Source organism: Leguminivora glycinivorella, chromosome Z (assembly GCF_023078275.1).
Source record: "Leguminivora glycinivorella isolate SPB_JAAS2020 chromosome Z, LegGlyc_1.1, whole genome shotgun sequence".
Classification (NCBI taxonomy): domain Eukaryota; kingdom Metazoa; phylum Arthropoda; class Insecta; order Lepidoptera; family Tortricidae; genus Leguminivora; species Leguminivora glycinivorella.
Window position 1 is genome coordinate 10689254 of NC_062998.1, and position 14394 is coordinate 10703647.

The 14394-nt window shown below is 39.5% G+C and overlaps 1 protein-coding gene across 9 annotated transcripts in view; it reads left to right on the forward strand.

Moving 5' to 3' along the window:
- The window catches only part of LOC125240600 (dynamin), a 48100-nt gene that overhangs the window by 17056 nt on the left and 16650 nt on the right, over positions 1 to 14394 (forward strand). For 7 of the 9 annotated variants that reach the window (XR_007178645.1, XM_048148554.1, XM_048148556.1 and 4 more), the window contains exons 4-11: positions 2646 to 2849; positions 4030 to 4222; positions 8863 to 9072; positions 9376 to 9583; positions 10254 to 10391; positions 10839 to 10996; positions 13191 to 13297; positions 13913 to 14100. Coding sequence is in view for 8 of the 9 variants with exons in the window: in XM_048148554.1 (XP_048004511.1) it covers positions 2646 to 2849; positions 4030 to 4222; positions 8863 to 9072; positions 9376 to 9583; positions 10254 to 10391; positions 10839 to 10996; positions 13191 to 13297; positions 13913 to 14100 (1406 nt within the window). In the remaining variant the exon portion in view is untranslated. The remainder of the gene's footprint in view (positions 1 to 2645; positions 2850 to 4029; positions 4223 to 8862; positions 9073 to 9375; positions 9584 to 10253; positions 10392 to 10838; positions 10997 to 13190; positions 13298 to 13912; positions 14101 to 14394) is intronic. The other 2 variants (XM_048148559.1, XM_048148555.1) reach the window with 1 other exon arrangement.

Below are 14394 nucleotides of genomic sequence, written 5' to 3' on the forward strand. Positions count from 1 at the left end.
ACTAAAACGGGGTTTCGTGCCATCGCTCACGAAATCATTTTCCAACCTGAGACGATGAATAAAGGCAATAAATTGGTGCTAGCTGGGCATTTTCTACAGATTAAAGACATTATTCAACCATTTATACCTATGTGCAATAAAGTATAAATAAATCATTGGCTTTTGAAATAGTTGATCAGTTCACTGCTATCCTGTCATTTTCATAGGCTAACTATCGATGTATTATAAGTATCATTGCAGGGTACAGGGTTTATTGTAAAAAATAACAAACTAGCTAAAATAACGTTTAATTATAATATACATTACAAAAACTTGTTTCATTTACTTGAAAATATTAGAGGTTTACCAGATATCACATCAAATACAATCATGAATGCGATGAAATAAGTTCTCAGGAATTTTATTTAAAATGTGATAAGCCTTCAGTGGATGGACTGCTTCTGCTTCTATTGTTCTCGTGCTCCTTCTTCCCATTGAAACCTCGATATTTACGCATTTTCGTCAATCCGTTTCGATTTGTAAACAGGAGCACAGATGAGGAAACAAATGATTTTCGAACATAACTGGGATTGGCTTCCACGTCTTCTTTTCTACCTCCAATAAAATTTGCACTATAAATTCACCGTAAATTCAATTCAATACTTGTGTCAAATGATTACGCACTTTAAGTAAAACTTCAGAGATTGGACGACACTTTTCTTCTTACGGCAACTATTCACTTAAACGGTGGTTTCGTTTCCACCAGTCTTGGAAATAGCTAGAATTTAGTCGCTACTTTTCTTGGAGTTATTACAATCGCCATAACAAATTTTACTGGGCCCGTATTAAATTTATCTCAAAGACGACAGGAAAATGTTTACTGCAATATGGATTTGACAGCGCAAGTCAGCGACTAAGATGTCAATTTTGGCCGTAGTGAGCGCTGTGATCGTTTTAGCTACCCCCTCCACCCACTTTGCACTCTGCCAGTACGCAAACTGTCAAAGTATAAAATGTGTAATCATGGTGCATAGACTGCCATCTCTCGACACAAGCTTAAAAGTCTTGACAATTTGGCCCATATTGTTAGCTTGATATGTGTTAAAATGTCAAATATTAATATTAGCGCCATCTAGCCGAGCGTTCCCCAAAAGTGTAACGCCATCTAGGCCACCGTACCTTTTTCTCTAGGGCGGCTTTGAGGTACGTTTTTTTCTTAGACTTTATCCGTCTATACGGAGTTACATATGTCTTTGGTATACGGCAGGCCACTTGAGGCGCCACTTCTAGTTAGTGTAGTGCCTTTTGTTTTTAAACATTTTATTATTTTGTTTGTGTACGTTACGGGCCTCGCAGCTCCCTATATCAAGTTCCTGAGCACTGGCATGAATCACTGCTTATTCACTAATTTCACTATGTATAAAACAATGAATAAATAAAAAGCACTTACAACTGACTAACGCTGAAATTGTCCTTTCCCTTTCTAGTTTCTTTTTGCTGAAACAGGCTACGTTCATTGTCAGACACACTATAAAGTATTCAACTTGTATTAACTTTACAACAGTATCTTGGTATTAAAGCTCTCTTCCTGGAAGATAATTTTGAAATATGACTATTAATTAATGCTTTTTTCTCTATACATTGACGCATCGTTTCAGTACCTTATTTAATGATTTCGAACGAAGAATATTGCAATAGTAATTTTTAATACTATTTGAATGACAGTCATTTTCACTATATGACATGACTTATGACTTTAAAACTACGCAACGGATTTAGATCGAGAGAAGGGTTATATGCATAATATCTACGCGTGCGTATATATATATATATATACATGCTTTGAGTAATGAACCTTTCTTCCTTTGGGCATTATCAAAAAAAAAACTTTCATCGTTACTGAAATTAGCCAAATTTAAATCAATTTCAGTTAAGATTATATAATAATATTTTGAAATAGTAGGGAATATAATACACTGTAGTTATTGTTAGTCATGGGCTTTACCTAACCAATGATTTTATATGCCGAGCCATCTCTTATCTTATCTCTGATGACGGAGTCGTGACGATCAGCGGTTATTATTGTAATGACAACATGTATCGTAAACTCGGATAAATCAAACTGTTAGGTTTTTGATTTTAGCATTAGGTATAATAGTATGTATGTATTCCAATGTATGAGAAGGTCAAACCGATCCACCGGGGAGTCTGTAGATAAGCGATACATATTGGGATGAATCAGAATTTCAAGGCTAGTAATACCATGCTCTAATTAGAATGACTTTTATATTAGAGTTAAGTCTTCCAAGAACTTCAATAGACGATGTCTAATAGAAATGAGTCTGACATTCTTATCAGATCAGAAATAATGATAAGAATGTTCCTATAAGTTCTAAACTTTAAATTTCAGCTTCCTGCGTGCGGTATACTAGTATTCCGAGTAGCTACATAACTTTGCAATGCAACATATTTAGTACCAGTTACACCAACCATACTTGACGCTCTGATCAACGGTAATCAACAGTGAACTATGAAATTTCTCATATTATAAAATGTATCAAACGTATTGACGATTGATGACTGACTGTCAGATATCCGACCCATAGATATTCATCAGTTGTAGATTAATAATGTGACTCTATTTAACCCATACTTCCACTTTCCAGTACTTAACCTGACGCTGATCGACTTGCCCGGCCTGACGAAGGTTCCCATTGGCGACCAGCCGGTCGACATCGAAGCCCAGATCAAGGGCATGATCTTCCAGTTCATCCGGCGGGAGTCGTGCTTGATCCTCGCCGTCACTCCGGCCAACACCGATCTGGCGAACAGCGATGCTCTCAAACTTGCCAAAGAAGTTGACCCGCAAGGCATGGCTTTCTTCTTTTGTTTATCAGTTTACATTTAAGGCTACCGTGTGTACAGGTGCCATCAGATATATCGAAGCTGACAAAGCTGTCACAAATATCGAAACACGCACTCTAACGTCTTGACAACAGAGGCGTACATATTCCGATATCTGTGAGAGCTTTGACAGCTCCGGTATATTTGATGGCGACTGTACAGTATAGAATTGTATGGAATTATTAGGGTGCACTGATTTGCATTGTATTACGTTTGCTTTGAAAGGAATCCTTAATCAACGCAGAAAAAAAATGAACAATTAAATATGTCTGTATTGGACACGGTCTTATATTTCTTTTATGCTGTATTTAACATTGCCTCATAATTGTAGTTTCCATAATTGAATTAGATATTACGACCATGATGTCTAATATATGTATGTAACCTGGCCATAACATGCATAAGTAGTATTAGTACAGCGCGGCTTTTACCTTTGAAGGGAACTGAAGCGTAGCCGCGGAACCGCCACGCCTCGCGACCTGCGGCACCGGTTCTATGCAGTCAATGAAGATGGTAGCCCTCAGCGGCATATATTACATAAGATAGACCATTGTGGGTCACCCACTTCAAAGTCCTTCCGACTGACCTACATAGAATGTGTTTGAAATGTCTTAGCGGCTCCACACGCTTGGTGTTTGTCAATGAAGGTGTTAATCCTCAGCGGCATATATTATAAGTACATAAGACAGACCAAAATGCGAGTCACCTACTTGAAAGCCCCTCCGACTGACCTAAATAGAATGCGTGCAGGGTGCCACAAACAACAAACTTAGTCATGAAGATGGCAGCTGAGTGACATAATATCATGTTTTAATGTTTATTTGGGCACAAACGGTACATGTTTCTTATAGCTAAGTTAAATACATAATTTATGAACCAATACAGTTGCCACCACTTAATATATCATTAAAGACTAACTAATACGGAATAACTAAATCATGTACAATACCAATATTTAGGGCTTCTCACTGGAAAGAGTCCAACTGTTCAGGAACAGGGAATGAGCTCGAACTGTAAAGGCGAGCGCTGATTATCAGTTCGCCGGATGTTGCCTTCCGATTAACTGAATCATAGGTCTCAATTTTTAACTTATAGAACCCTTTCAACGCCCAAGTAAGCTTAACTAAACTGTCCACCATCCTACAGGTCTGCGCACGATCGGCGTGATCACCAAGCTGGATCTGATGGACGAAGGCACCGACGCGCGTGACGTACTCGAGAACAAGCTGCTGCCGCTACGTCGCGGCTACATCGGCGTCGTCAACCGCTCGCAGAAAGACATCGACGGCCGCAAGGACATCGCCGCCGCGCTCGCTGCTGAGAGGAAGTTCTTCCTCAGGTATGTGGGGAAATCCTGGGCCACTATGGTGGTAAGGCCTCGGTCGTTCTGTGGGCTATTACACCAGAGTGATATTGACACTTGACACTGACAATTCTGTGCCTATTTCTGGGTGGTGTCTGTATGCAGATAGATGTGCAAGAGTGGTCGTCCTTGCTAGCCGTGTACCCGATGCTGATGAAAACGACCACTCCCAAACATTTTCAAACATAGCATACAGATCGGAACGACCGAGACTTAGTTACAATTAGATAGCCAGTCTTTATTAGCAGCCTTTTTCTAGAGATCTTCATGGATCTAAGAACTTTTGGACAAGCGTACTTCGACTTCTTTGTGTGTACTATTCATTCACTGTAATGAAGTTCACCAGAGTAGTTCAAAGGGAAAACTTAACTACAACGACATCATTTACCTGTCAAAATCAGTACTTTAGTATATACATATATATACACTACCGTCAAAAAGTTTAAGACCAAACACGATATATGCAAATAATCAACATTTCATGAAGTTCCTATGATAATATTACTTTTCAGTACCTACAACCGACAAAATAAAGCGTATAACAATTTTTAAAAAGGGATCATAATAAGAAATAAAAGCTAAACGTTTTTCTCATCGAAAAATCCTCCTCGACGCTTTTTCACTTCCGAGCAGATTCTTGGCATTCTTGCTATAAGTTTGTGTAGCGTTTCTTGGCTAATGGATTTCCACTCGTATTGCAGTATCTCCCGTAGAGCTGTTGCAGATGTCGGACATTGTCTTCGGACTCTACGGTGTAGTTCATCCCATAAAAGTTCGATCGGGTTAAGGTCTGGGGATTGCGGTGGCCAAATCATATTTTTTAACACACCTTGGCGTTCTTTATTGACTGTGTAGCTTCTACAGATCTTTGCTGAGTGTTTGGGATCGTTGTCTTCTTGCAGAACAAATGAGTTGCCGATCAATATAATAAGATTACGTTGTTTTCTATTGATTACAAATTTAGTTTGATGATTTTTAGAAGGGTTTATAACAATGACACTGAACATTGTGTTTGGTCTTAAACTTTTTGACGGTAGTGTATATATATGTAAGAAGAAGTTTTTATTTATTTATTTTGTGCTAAGCGAATTGATATGTACCGTTAATGCAATAAGTGCTTTGCGAATATATCTGGTTTAAACCTGGTGAGCTGGAGAGTGAGCTTTGGTACTAAATGTATAGGTATAAAATCTTCTACGTATATTATAACCCCCTTATTCTTAAAACTTACAGGCCTTAATTAGTAAAATAATATTCCTTTGCCACAAATATATAAGTCAATGTTATAAATAAATGAATACAAACGATTATTAGCTATTTCTGGCTTGTAAAGAATTTAAGAACCAATTCTTTTTCTAATTTTATTTTGTACACATATGAGTTATTCGAGACTTTTTAATTTTTTACCGCTATTTTATGTTTATGTTGATATTATTTAGGTATGTGTAGTCGTTAAATTTCCGTGAGTCATATTTTAAATATTGAAAAACACGGTTTTACGTTTATTATATCGCTATTGGCGACATTTAAAATATAAAAAACACGGTTTCGAAAAATCCATGTTTTTTATATTTAAATAGCTGCGCTTTCTATGTTTTTATTTGTAATTTGTTGTTGGCATGCCGCTGAGATTTAATCCAGTGAACAGTGTACATAATATATGTTTTAACGGAAACCTAAGGTATGATATAAAATCGTAATGATCCATAGCAGTTTTATTGTATGAGAACTTTTTTCTGAACTAAAGCCTGACAAGATTTTATTTGACCCTAAAAGAGCGTCGCTACAAACCGCTTTCATATGGCAATAATGCCGACGTCATATGTAATGGAGACAGCGTGTACTACTGGTTACCCGTTATATTTGTAGAAAATTAAAACAGATTTAGATAATCAAAATTTAATAAGCAAGGTTTTAATGAACTCGCTACTTCTTTCCGCACAGCCTAAAATCCACGAATGTTGTGCCTTAATCGAAGCCATCGATGTTTATTTTATTTTTGCGTGGGACCTTTTTTGTACTGGTGGCAACTATGGAACGGCCTCCTAATTTCTAGCTACAGACACCCTAAATAAGGATTAAAAAAATATTAGGCTAAATCAAAACCAACTAATCAGTACAAGAGAACCGCACTATAAACTGTCAGTACCGGACATGTCAACAACCGATTTCAGAATATTGTTATCGAAATGCTGTGAAATCCTTCATCATTTTGTGTTGTAAGTAATTTATCACGTTCAGTGTAATTATTTTCACTTTTATTTAATATTATTTTGGGCAAAATTGCCATGAAACCGTTAAAAATTTTAACATATTTACTTTTTGTTTACATCACTGACATTCGATGACTTTCGACGACGGGTGTCAAATAGTAATCCTTGCCAGTAAAAGAAATTAGTTCAGCTCTTAATCCGCAACGTGGCGAGAGTCAAATAAAAACTTGTCAGGCTAAAAATACTATCAATGGGGAATATTATTCAAAAATCTTCACAAAGGGCGCTTCTTGCACAAACTCATGGCTTCCTGCAAAACACGTATAAAATAAATCCGAAATTCGTTACCTACCTCATTATCTACTTTTGCATATTCAAGTCATAGTCAAGTCAAGTCATAGAAAGGCATATATCGAAATTTTGATATTTGCGTTTTGAGGGAGACTATCTATGTATAAATAAAAAAGTCGCCATGAACGATCTTAGTGAAAACTTGTTTCAAGCATAGTGTTCACCTATATGGTTCACAATGTTATTGTATTAATACTCCCATTTAGTATATTTGTAACAAATTAAGTAATTCACATCGTAATTAGTAATTTTCGTGACGAAACATCAAACATACCCTCTGTCATTGTCTGTTAGTATTGTGACGTGCACTAACCATCAGTTAAAATACTCGTTCATAGCTTGTCAAGTAAACCATTTTCCACTTAAACCATAACTGCTCTGAAATTAAGTTGAAACTTGTCGCGGCCATAGATACAACATGTGACACATTTCTCCCGTCTTGTTTTATTGACGTCATACTGCCAAGCTACATGCATAATACAGGAAATACTAATGACTGTCTTGGTATCGATTTTTGGCACGACTTATCAAGTTGTATGTGGGTTTAACGGTACCTGAACAATACTTCGACAATTTGAGAAAAAAAGCAAAGATGAGCAAACGAGAAAACTATGTTACCTACTAGCCCTTTTGCGTTTGCTTGATATTGTGTACACTTAGTACTGGTACCTGCATCGGAGACTAGTTACTGTTCTTTGACTTTAATCGCTTTATTTTTTTGACCCCCGACGCAAAAACGACGGAGTGTTATAAGATTGACGTGTCTGTTTGTCTGTCTGTCTGTCTGTGTGTGTGTCTGTCTGTGTCATCGTAGCTCCCGAATGGATGAACCGATTTAGGTTTAGTTTTTTTGTTTGAAAGCTGAGTTAACCAATTAAGAGGCAACGAGTTTTTCTACAGCTTACTTTTAAAATGAGATTTCCTAAGCGACAGTCACGTGCACCTGTACGTAGACACATTTGTATGGCCTGAGAACGATAAATAATTTTAGAACAGAAATATGACAGGACAGAACTATGACTCTAGTTAAACCAGCAAAGCGTGTGACCTTGGCTACCACTTGATTGATTTCTAGTGGATCAAGGCACAACGCGATGTATCTTGAATATATCAATTACACGCTTCTAGGAAATTGGCGTTGATTTACGGTTCACTTTACATCGGTCAGCTCTTTGCTTAGGGATGTAGGTTTAAATAAAATTACAAGACTTACATTCTTAGATTGTACATAGTCACACGTCTATACTTATTATGAGTAGAATTACTCGTTATTTATTAAATACTCCAATAAATGCCACGCAATGCTGTCTATATCACGCTTCTCGCGATTTTTTAAAACACTGTATTTAAAACATATATTATCCCTTCTAATCAGATAAATATTATAGTTTCCGTTGAATTACGCTTGTCTTTGAATGATATACTTAATAAGGTACATACGGTTTGTTGAGAAAACCAAAAATTACTAAAGTTGTATTCAGTTTTTGAAAAATAGTCACTTCTTATAAAAAGCTTGATCCGCTAGAGGACAGTTTACCCTATTCTGCAGTCATTAATATATAATGCGGTAATCAATAATAAAAGGTTGTTATGCTAGTTATCGATAAGCTGAGCAAAGCTACACTTTCTTCCTGCTTATCGTTGGAATTGTGTAAGAAAAAGTGCATCTAAAACAGTCACAACTGTATGTGAAAATAGCGCTTTGTACATTTTGTGACGAAGGTCGTCGATTAAATTCCGTCTTTTAATGACTATTTTAAATTTTGACAAAGAAATTTACTAAATTAATATCTTTCTTAAAAATTTCGTTTGGTTCGGCCAGTAAAAAGTAATCATCGAAATACAGAAAATAGCCGCGTCCAAACAGACCGACTCACGACGCGACGCAATTTCCTCGACGTGTGCCGCTCGAGCTCATTGCCTCGCGACGTGCCTATGCTCTATGTAGACCCGGCTAATCACCACCTACAAGTACATCGTTTACTGAAGCGCACTATTGAATTGCTGTATTGAATATCAGGCTTTGTAATTCGAACCCCTTATTTTCTCCAGCCACCCTTCATACCGGCACATCGCGGACCGGCTCGGGACCCCGTACCTGCAGCGCGTGCTCAACCAGCAGCTCACCAACCACATCCGCGACACCCTTCCCGGCCTGCGCGACAAGCTGCAGAAGCAGCTGCTCACGCTGGAGAAGGATGTCGACCAGTACAAGCACTTCCGCCCCGACGACCCCTCCATCAAGACCAAGGCCATGCTGCAGTGAGTATACTCTACGGTGGAACCAATTTTGCTGTCATTTTTTTGTGTCCATATTATAAACACTTCGACAAATATTATTAGTACTTATTAAACGTCATGTGCTACTGATAAAGTCGCGGTAAGTGTAATAATATACTTTAGAATGTTTATTCAACCTTGTTAAATATTCCTCCTTCTCAAGATTATTACCTTGCATATGAGTTCGATTATCTCCTTCTTTCTCTTACGCGTTACAACTCAAGAATGAACTTAATAGTATACAGTGTTCTCGAATACTGATATATTCGTCTTATTTCTCTCTAGAATGATTCAAACACTGCAAACCGACTTCGAGCGCACCATCGAAGGTTCTGGCTCCGCGCAGATCAACACCAATGAGCTGTCGGGCGGTGCCAAGATCAACCGGCTCTTCCACGAGCGGTTCCCCTTCGAGATCGTCAAGATGGAGTTCGATGAAAAGGAGCTTCGACGCGAGATCGCCTTCGCTATCAGGAATATCCACGGTATTAGGGTACGTACCCATTGAATCATTGAAAGCCACGCCCAAGCTCACTGGCGTGCACAATAGTTGATATTTGGAGTACCATCGAGGGCTACTGGCTCTGCGGAAGTCAACACCAATGAGCTGTTAGTCGGTGCCAAGATCAACCGGCTCTTCTACGAGCGGTTCCCCTTCGAGATTGTCAAGATGGAATTCGATGAGTGAGAAGGAGCTTCGACGCGATATCACCTTCGCTATCAGGAATATTCACGGTATCAGGGTACGTTCACATTAAACCTATCGTGCGAGATTCTATCTGTTGTCTGTTGACGCCTTTGGCAGTCAACGAGTAGTGTGCGACGCCAACAAACCTTTATAAACCATTGCATGACCCTTGTTGTCATTTCAACAGTGTAAAGCTAGGAACATACTACGCGGACGTCCGTCGTAAATCGACCGCGACCGCGACCGATCAGTGTGCACGGAACAAAACATCCAGCGAGCCAGATTTCGATCGGACGTCCATGCGCTCAAGGCTACGTCCACGTCCGTCGACCGATAGTTTGCACGGTCATGTGTATTTCCATTGTCCAGATTCCCGTCCGCGGTCGATTCACGACGGACGTCCGCGTAGTGTGTTCCTAGCTTTAATAGTGTCCAATCTGTGTTCTAGTAAGCTTACATAACATTTGTGTTACAGGTTGGTTTGTTCACGCCCGACATGGCGTTTGAGGCCATCGTGAAGAAACAGATCGGGCGGCTGAAGGAGCCGTGCCTCAAATGTGTGGACCTCGTCGTGCAGGAGCTCTCCAACGTCGTTCGCATTTGTACTGAAAGGGTAAACTTATAATATAATTTTTCGCGCTAAACTTCATTTACACTCCAAGTCATCTACTTCGTTCATGCAGGATAACATAAATTGACTTTGACTTAGTGTAAAGTCTGAGTGCACGCTTATATTGGGCGGGCAGTGGGGCGGGGCGTGTGACGTGCATGTCAAACAATTGAAGCTCATAAAAGTGTTCTGAGCCGACGCTGCATAGTATGTACGCGGGGGAGCTCGCCCCGCTGCTCGCGTTGCCGAACCGAACGCTCCGAGCGCCAACTCAGTACACTAAAAACCATAATTTCTTTCCGGACTAATGAATGTCTTGATACGTTAATCAGGAAATACCCCAGTTTTATCGAAAGTTATCATCCACGTGCGCGCGCAATTTCACTCGCTTTAGATAATTTCCCGCATACTAGAAAAGTGTACAGAATACAATACTTACTCCGTCTGCAGATGTCTCGTTACCCGCGCCTGCGCGAGGAGACGGAGCGCATCATCATGTCGCACGTGCGCTCGCGCGAGAACCAGTGCAAGGACCAGCTCGTGCTGCTCATCGACTGCGAGCTCGCCTACATGAACACCAACCACGAGGACTTCATCGGATTCGCCAAGTATGACCGCTGGACCAACTATCCCCAATATACTTGTTACTAAGGCTGGTTTTAGTGTCACGTGGACCGACCGCGCGGAGCGATTCGCACCGGACTAATATGTGTTAAGTTCAGGGAGCGTTTTGAGTGGCGCGGACAAGTCTGCGCGGACGACAGTATCAACTTCATACAAACTGGTCGCGCGGATCGCTTTGCGTGGTCCGTCCACGTGACACTAAAACCAGCCTTAAAGCTCTAAGATCTGTTTCAAAGCAACATTGACACTTGACATTGACTGTTCCTATTTCTGGGTTGTGTAACATTGGCATTTAACCTTTCGAATTATGCCAAAATTAATTAATGTGTCATTTCATTTTTTAAGTTGGCTCCCTGGGGAGCCTGCGGGGCTTGAAAGGTTAACCTCAATATTTTATGTAGACCTGGATTTAATGGCGAAGTGTCACTGTTGGCGACGTGTCGCTATTGCCACTGTCGTGGTGAAACAGGCTACTGAGCTCTATAAGTAGGGCACACTTAAATTAAATTGAAAACTTGGACCACTTGTAACGTAATCCTTCTTTATATTTTTTAGGACTCTAAGGGAGCAATAAGACTGGAATTGTTGTAGTTTCTGTTTGAATGTGATGGCCAGTATTTCATATGAATAATTTCTATGAACTGTGATTTTAATAATATTATAGCATTAGCGAATTCTAGATGACGCAGAGTTGGAAATAGGTATTATTTAAAATACTTAATGATTATTTTATTCAAATAGCGTGGTTATAGGCTCCAAGTACGCTATACAATTTCGATTTTAAAGGAAAATAACCATAAAAAACAACGTATGTATGTACTCATAATATTCACTTTCTGAAATTTATGCGACAATCACATCATCCACCTTTTATCTAATTCGTAATCAGGTAAAAGAGAGCCAGTCAAAAACAATATTGGAAACTCTCGTATAAGTTTCACACAAACCCAAATAAACACTAACAAAATCACTTTTTATTGAAACTTATGGGACTGACTTTCTTTCCACGTTTTTTGACATAAGGCTTCTTTTTGACTTTTTCCAACGTTCACTTTTACAATCATGCGTATGTAGCCTTTCCACAAAGCTATCTACGTTCGTTTCACATCAAACGCATCATCATATTCTATCACGCAAAACCTTCGAGCAACATCGACTTCCGACACATCAGAAGGGAAGGCGAAACGTGAACACAATCGCATTTCTCACTCGCTACATACAAAACGCTATCTCTTATAGCGACACACATAAAAAAAAAACACACGTTTAAGACAATTCTTGCATGCCTCTCTATGATTTTTGTGTATGGCCAAGTCAAACAAGCATTTCCAATTGGGCATAGTACTTTAGCAGAGTAGTATGCAATGCAAGTGCCCTCGCTTCCCGATGTTGCTCGAATGGTAGAACAAGCCTAAAACAAGCCTTAAACAAGCAGAAATACAAAAGTACAATTTTAAACGGTTTCTATGTTATATGACTCATTTGTAGACAGCACCCGCTAGACTGACCAACGTTTCAGTGTGACTTTTACCTTTTCTGTAATAAGGTTCAAAGATAATCGAATTCACAGGTCTCACGCTAGATCTGGTCTGAACGCTGAACAAGTCTCCTCTAGGTTAGTAATGGAGACCAATCAAATGGAGTCCGTGGTACATTGACTAGTCTAAAGTTTTGATTCATATTTCGTGGGATGCGTTCAGTTGTTTATGAACTCATTGGCCATTAAATCGCGTGGTAATAGGTTTATGAATTCCCAACACATTGTGATACAGGTGATACTTGGATGTATCAAGGCACACGAATATACGCAACTAGCTATTTACAGTGCGTGAGCTTTCAAAAAAGGCTTTCGAAACGATAATACGGTAATTTCACCCGATTACCTCCCGATTACCCGAAAACCGAAGGCCCTTTTAAATTCTCATGGACTGTACTAGGATTTAACGATCGCAGGTTCAAAATTTGATATTTTCATTTATGTTTTTCTTGGGTTATTTGTTCGTCTAAACATATTATTTTACTGATTTTAAAATTTCTGAACACATCCCAATTTCTCTTTTTCACTTTATTAATATTTGACCTGAATACCGCCAGGGACGTATATTTACTTGGGCTCCGTATAATGCCAACTATTTATGGAATAGCATCAATATTAACATGTGTTCGTCTCCCTTCCAGTGCTCAGAACCAATCGGAGAACTCGGCCAAGTCGGGGCACCGCGCGCTCGGTAACCAGGTTATCAGGAAAGGTTACATGTGCATACACAACCTGGGCATCATGAAAGGTATATCACACGACCAGTTGGCTGGAATGTGCGCGCTATAGCTACGGATTGGCGCTTTTTACTAACTTTCTTTTGAATGGTGTTATTAATTTGGAGCGTTTTATAAAATACTGGGGTTGATTTGGAAGTTTTACCCGAATGTGCACTGTTTTTTTTAATGTGGGGGCATGTAAATATAGAAGCTTTTATGAATTAAGTGCGTGTGGAAAAGTCTCAAGTAGAAGGAGTGATTTCGTTGACTCCAGTTCAACTTAGGCCCACTTGCACCAATCACTTAACTCAGGGTTAGTGGGCTGTCATCTGTCAAATTCCATATAAAATGGTGGGTCAACCCTCGGGTTAACCCTCCATTTTCGTTGGTGCAAGTGGCTCTTATTGGGTCAAATTAATTCTGTGCTTGACAATTATTCTCTCTTTTCCGTCTAGTTATTAAAAAACTCGATACGTTTTATTCATTTAATCGATAAGACTACTACCATAAAGATTTAACGCTATCTACAATTCAACTTTTTGGCCTAAAACTGCATCACAGCCACAGTTTTCCTTTGCACAGCCGGGCGCTTTACTCAGCTAGCCATATTGCTATGGACGAATGTTAGTTGTTTTCTGCCCTAGGAGGTTCCCGCGATTACTGGTTCGTGCTCACATCGGAGAGCATCTCGTGGTACAAGGACGAGGAGGAGCGCGAGAAGAAGTACATGCTGCCGCTGGACGGGCTGAAGCTGCGCGACCTGGAGCAAGGGTTCATGTCGCGTCGGCACATGTTCGCGCTCTTCAACCCTGAGGGCAGGAATGTCTACAAGGTATGAGACCAAGCTCATTTTGATAGGACCACACTACGTCTTGATGTGTTAAATGACCCTTGCACAATCCTTCCTCCTACCTCACAGACCAGCTAAACTACTAGACAGATCATTCAAGTCAAATCAAAGTCGGTACAACAGTGTCTTCCTTTTTCATTCTCCTCTATATTTTCTCATTTCAACTCTCACTCTTTTTTCTCTTATCCTCTATCACACAGTCCATCCATTGATGCACTATTTGTGGTATCAAAATCTTTGTCAACGTAGTGTATAAACTGTTTTGGCTAATGTGTT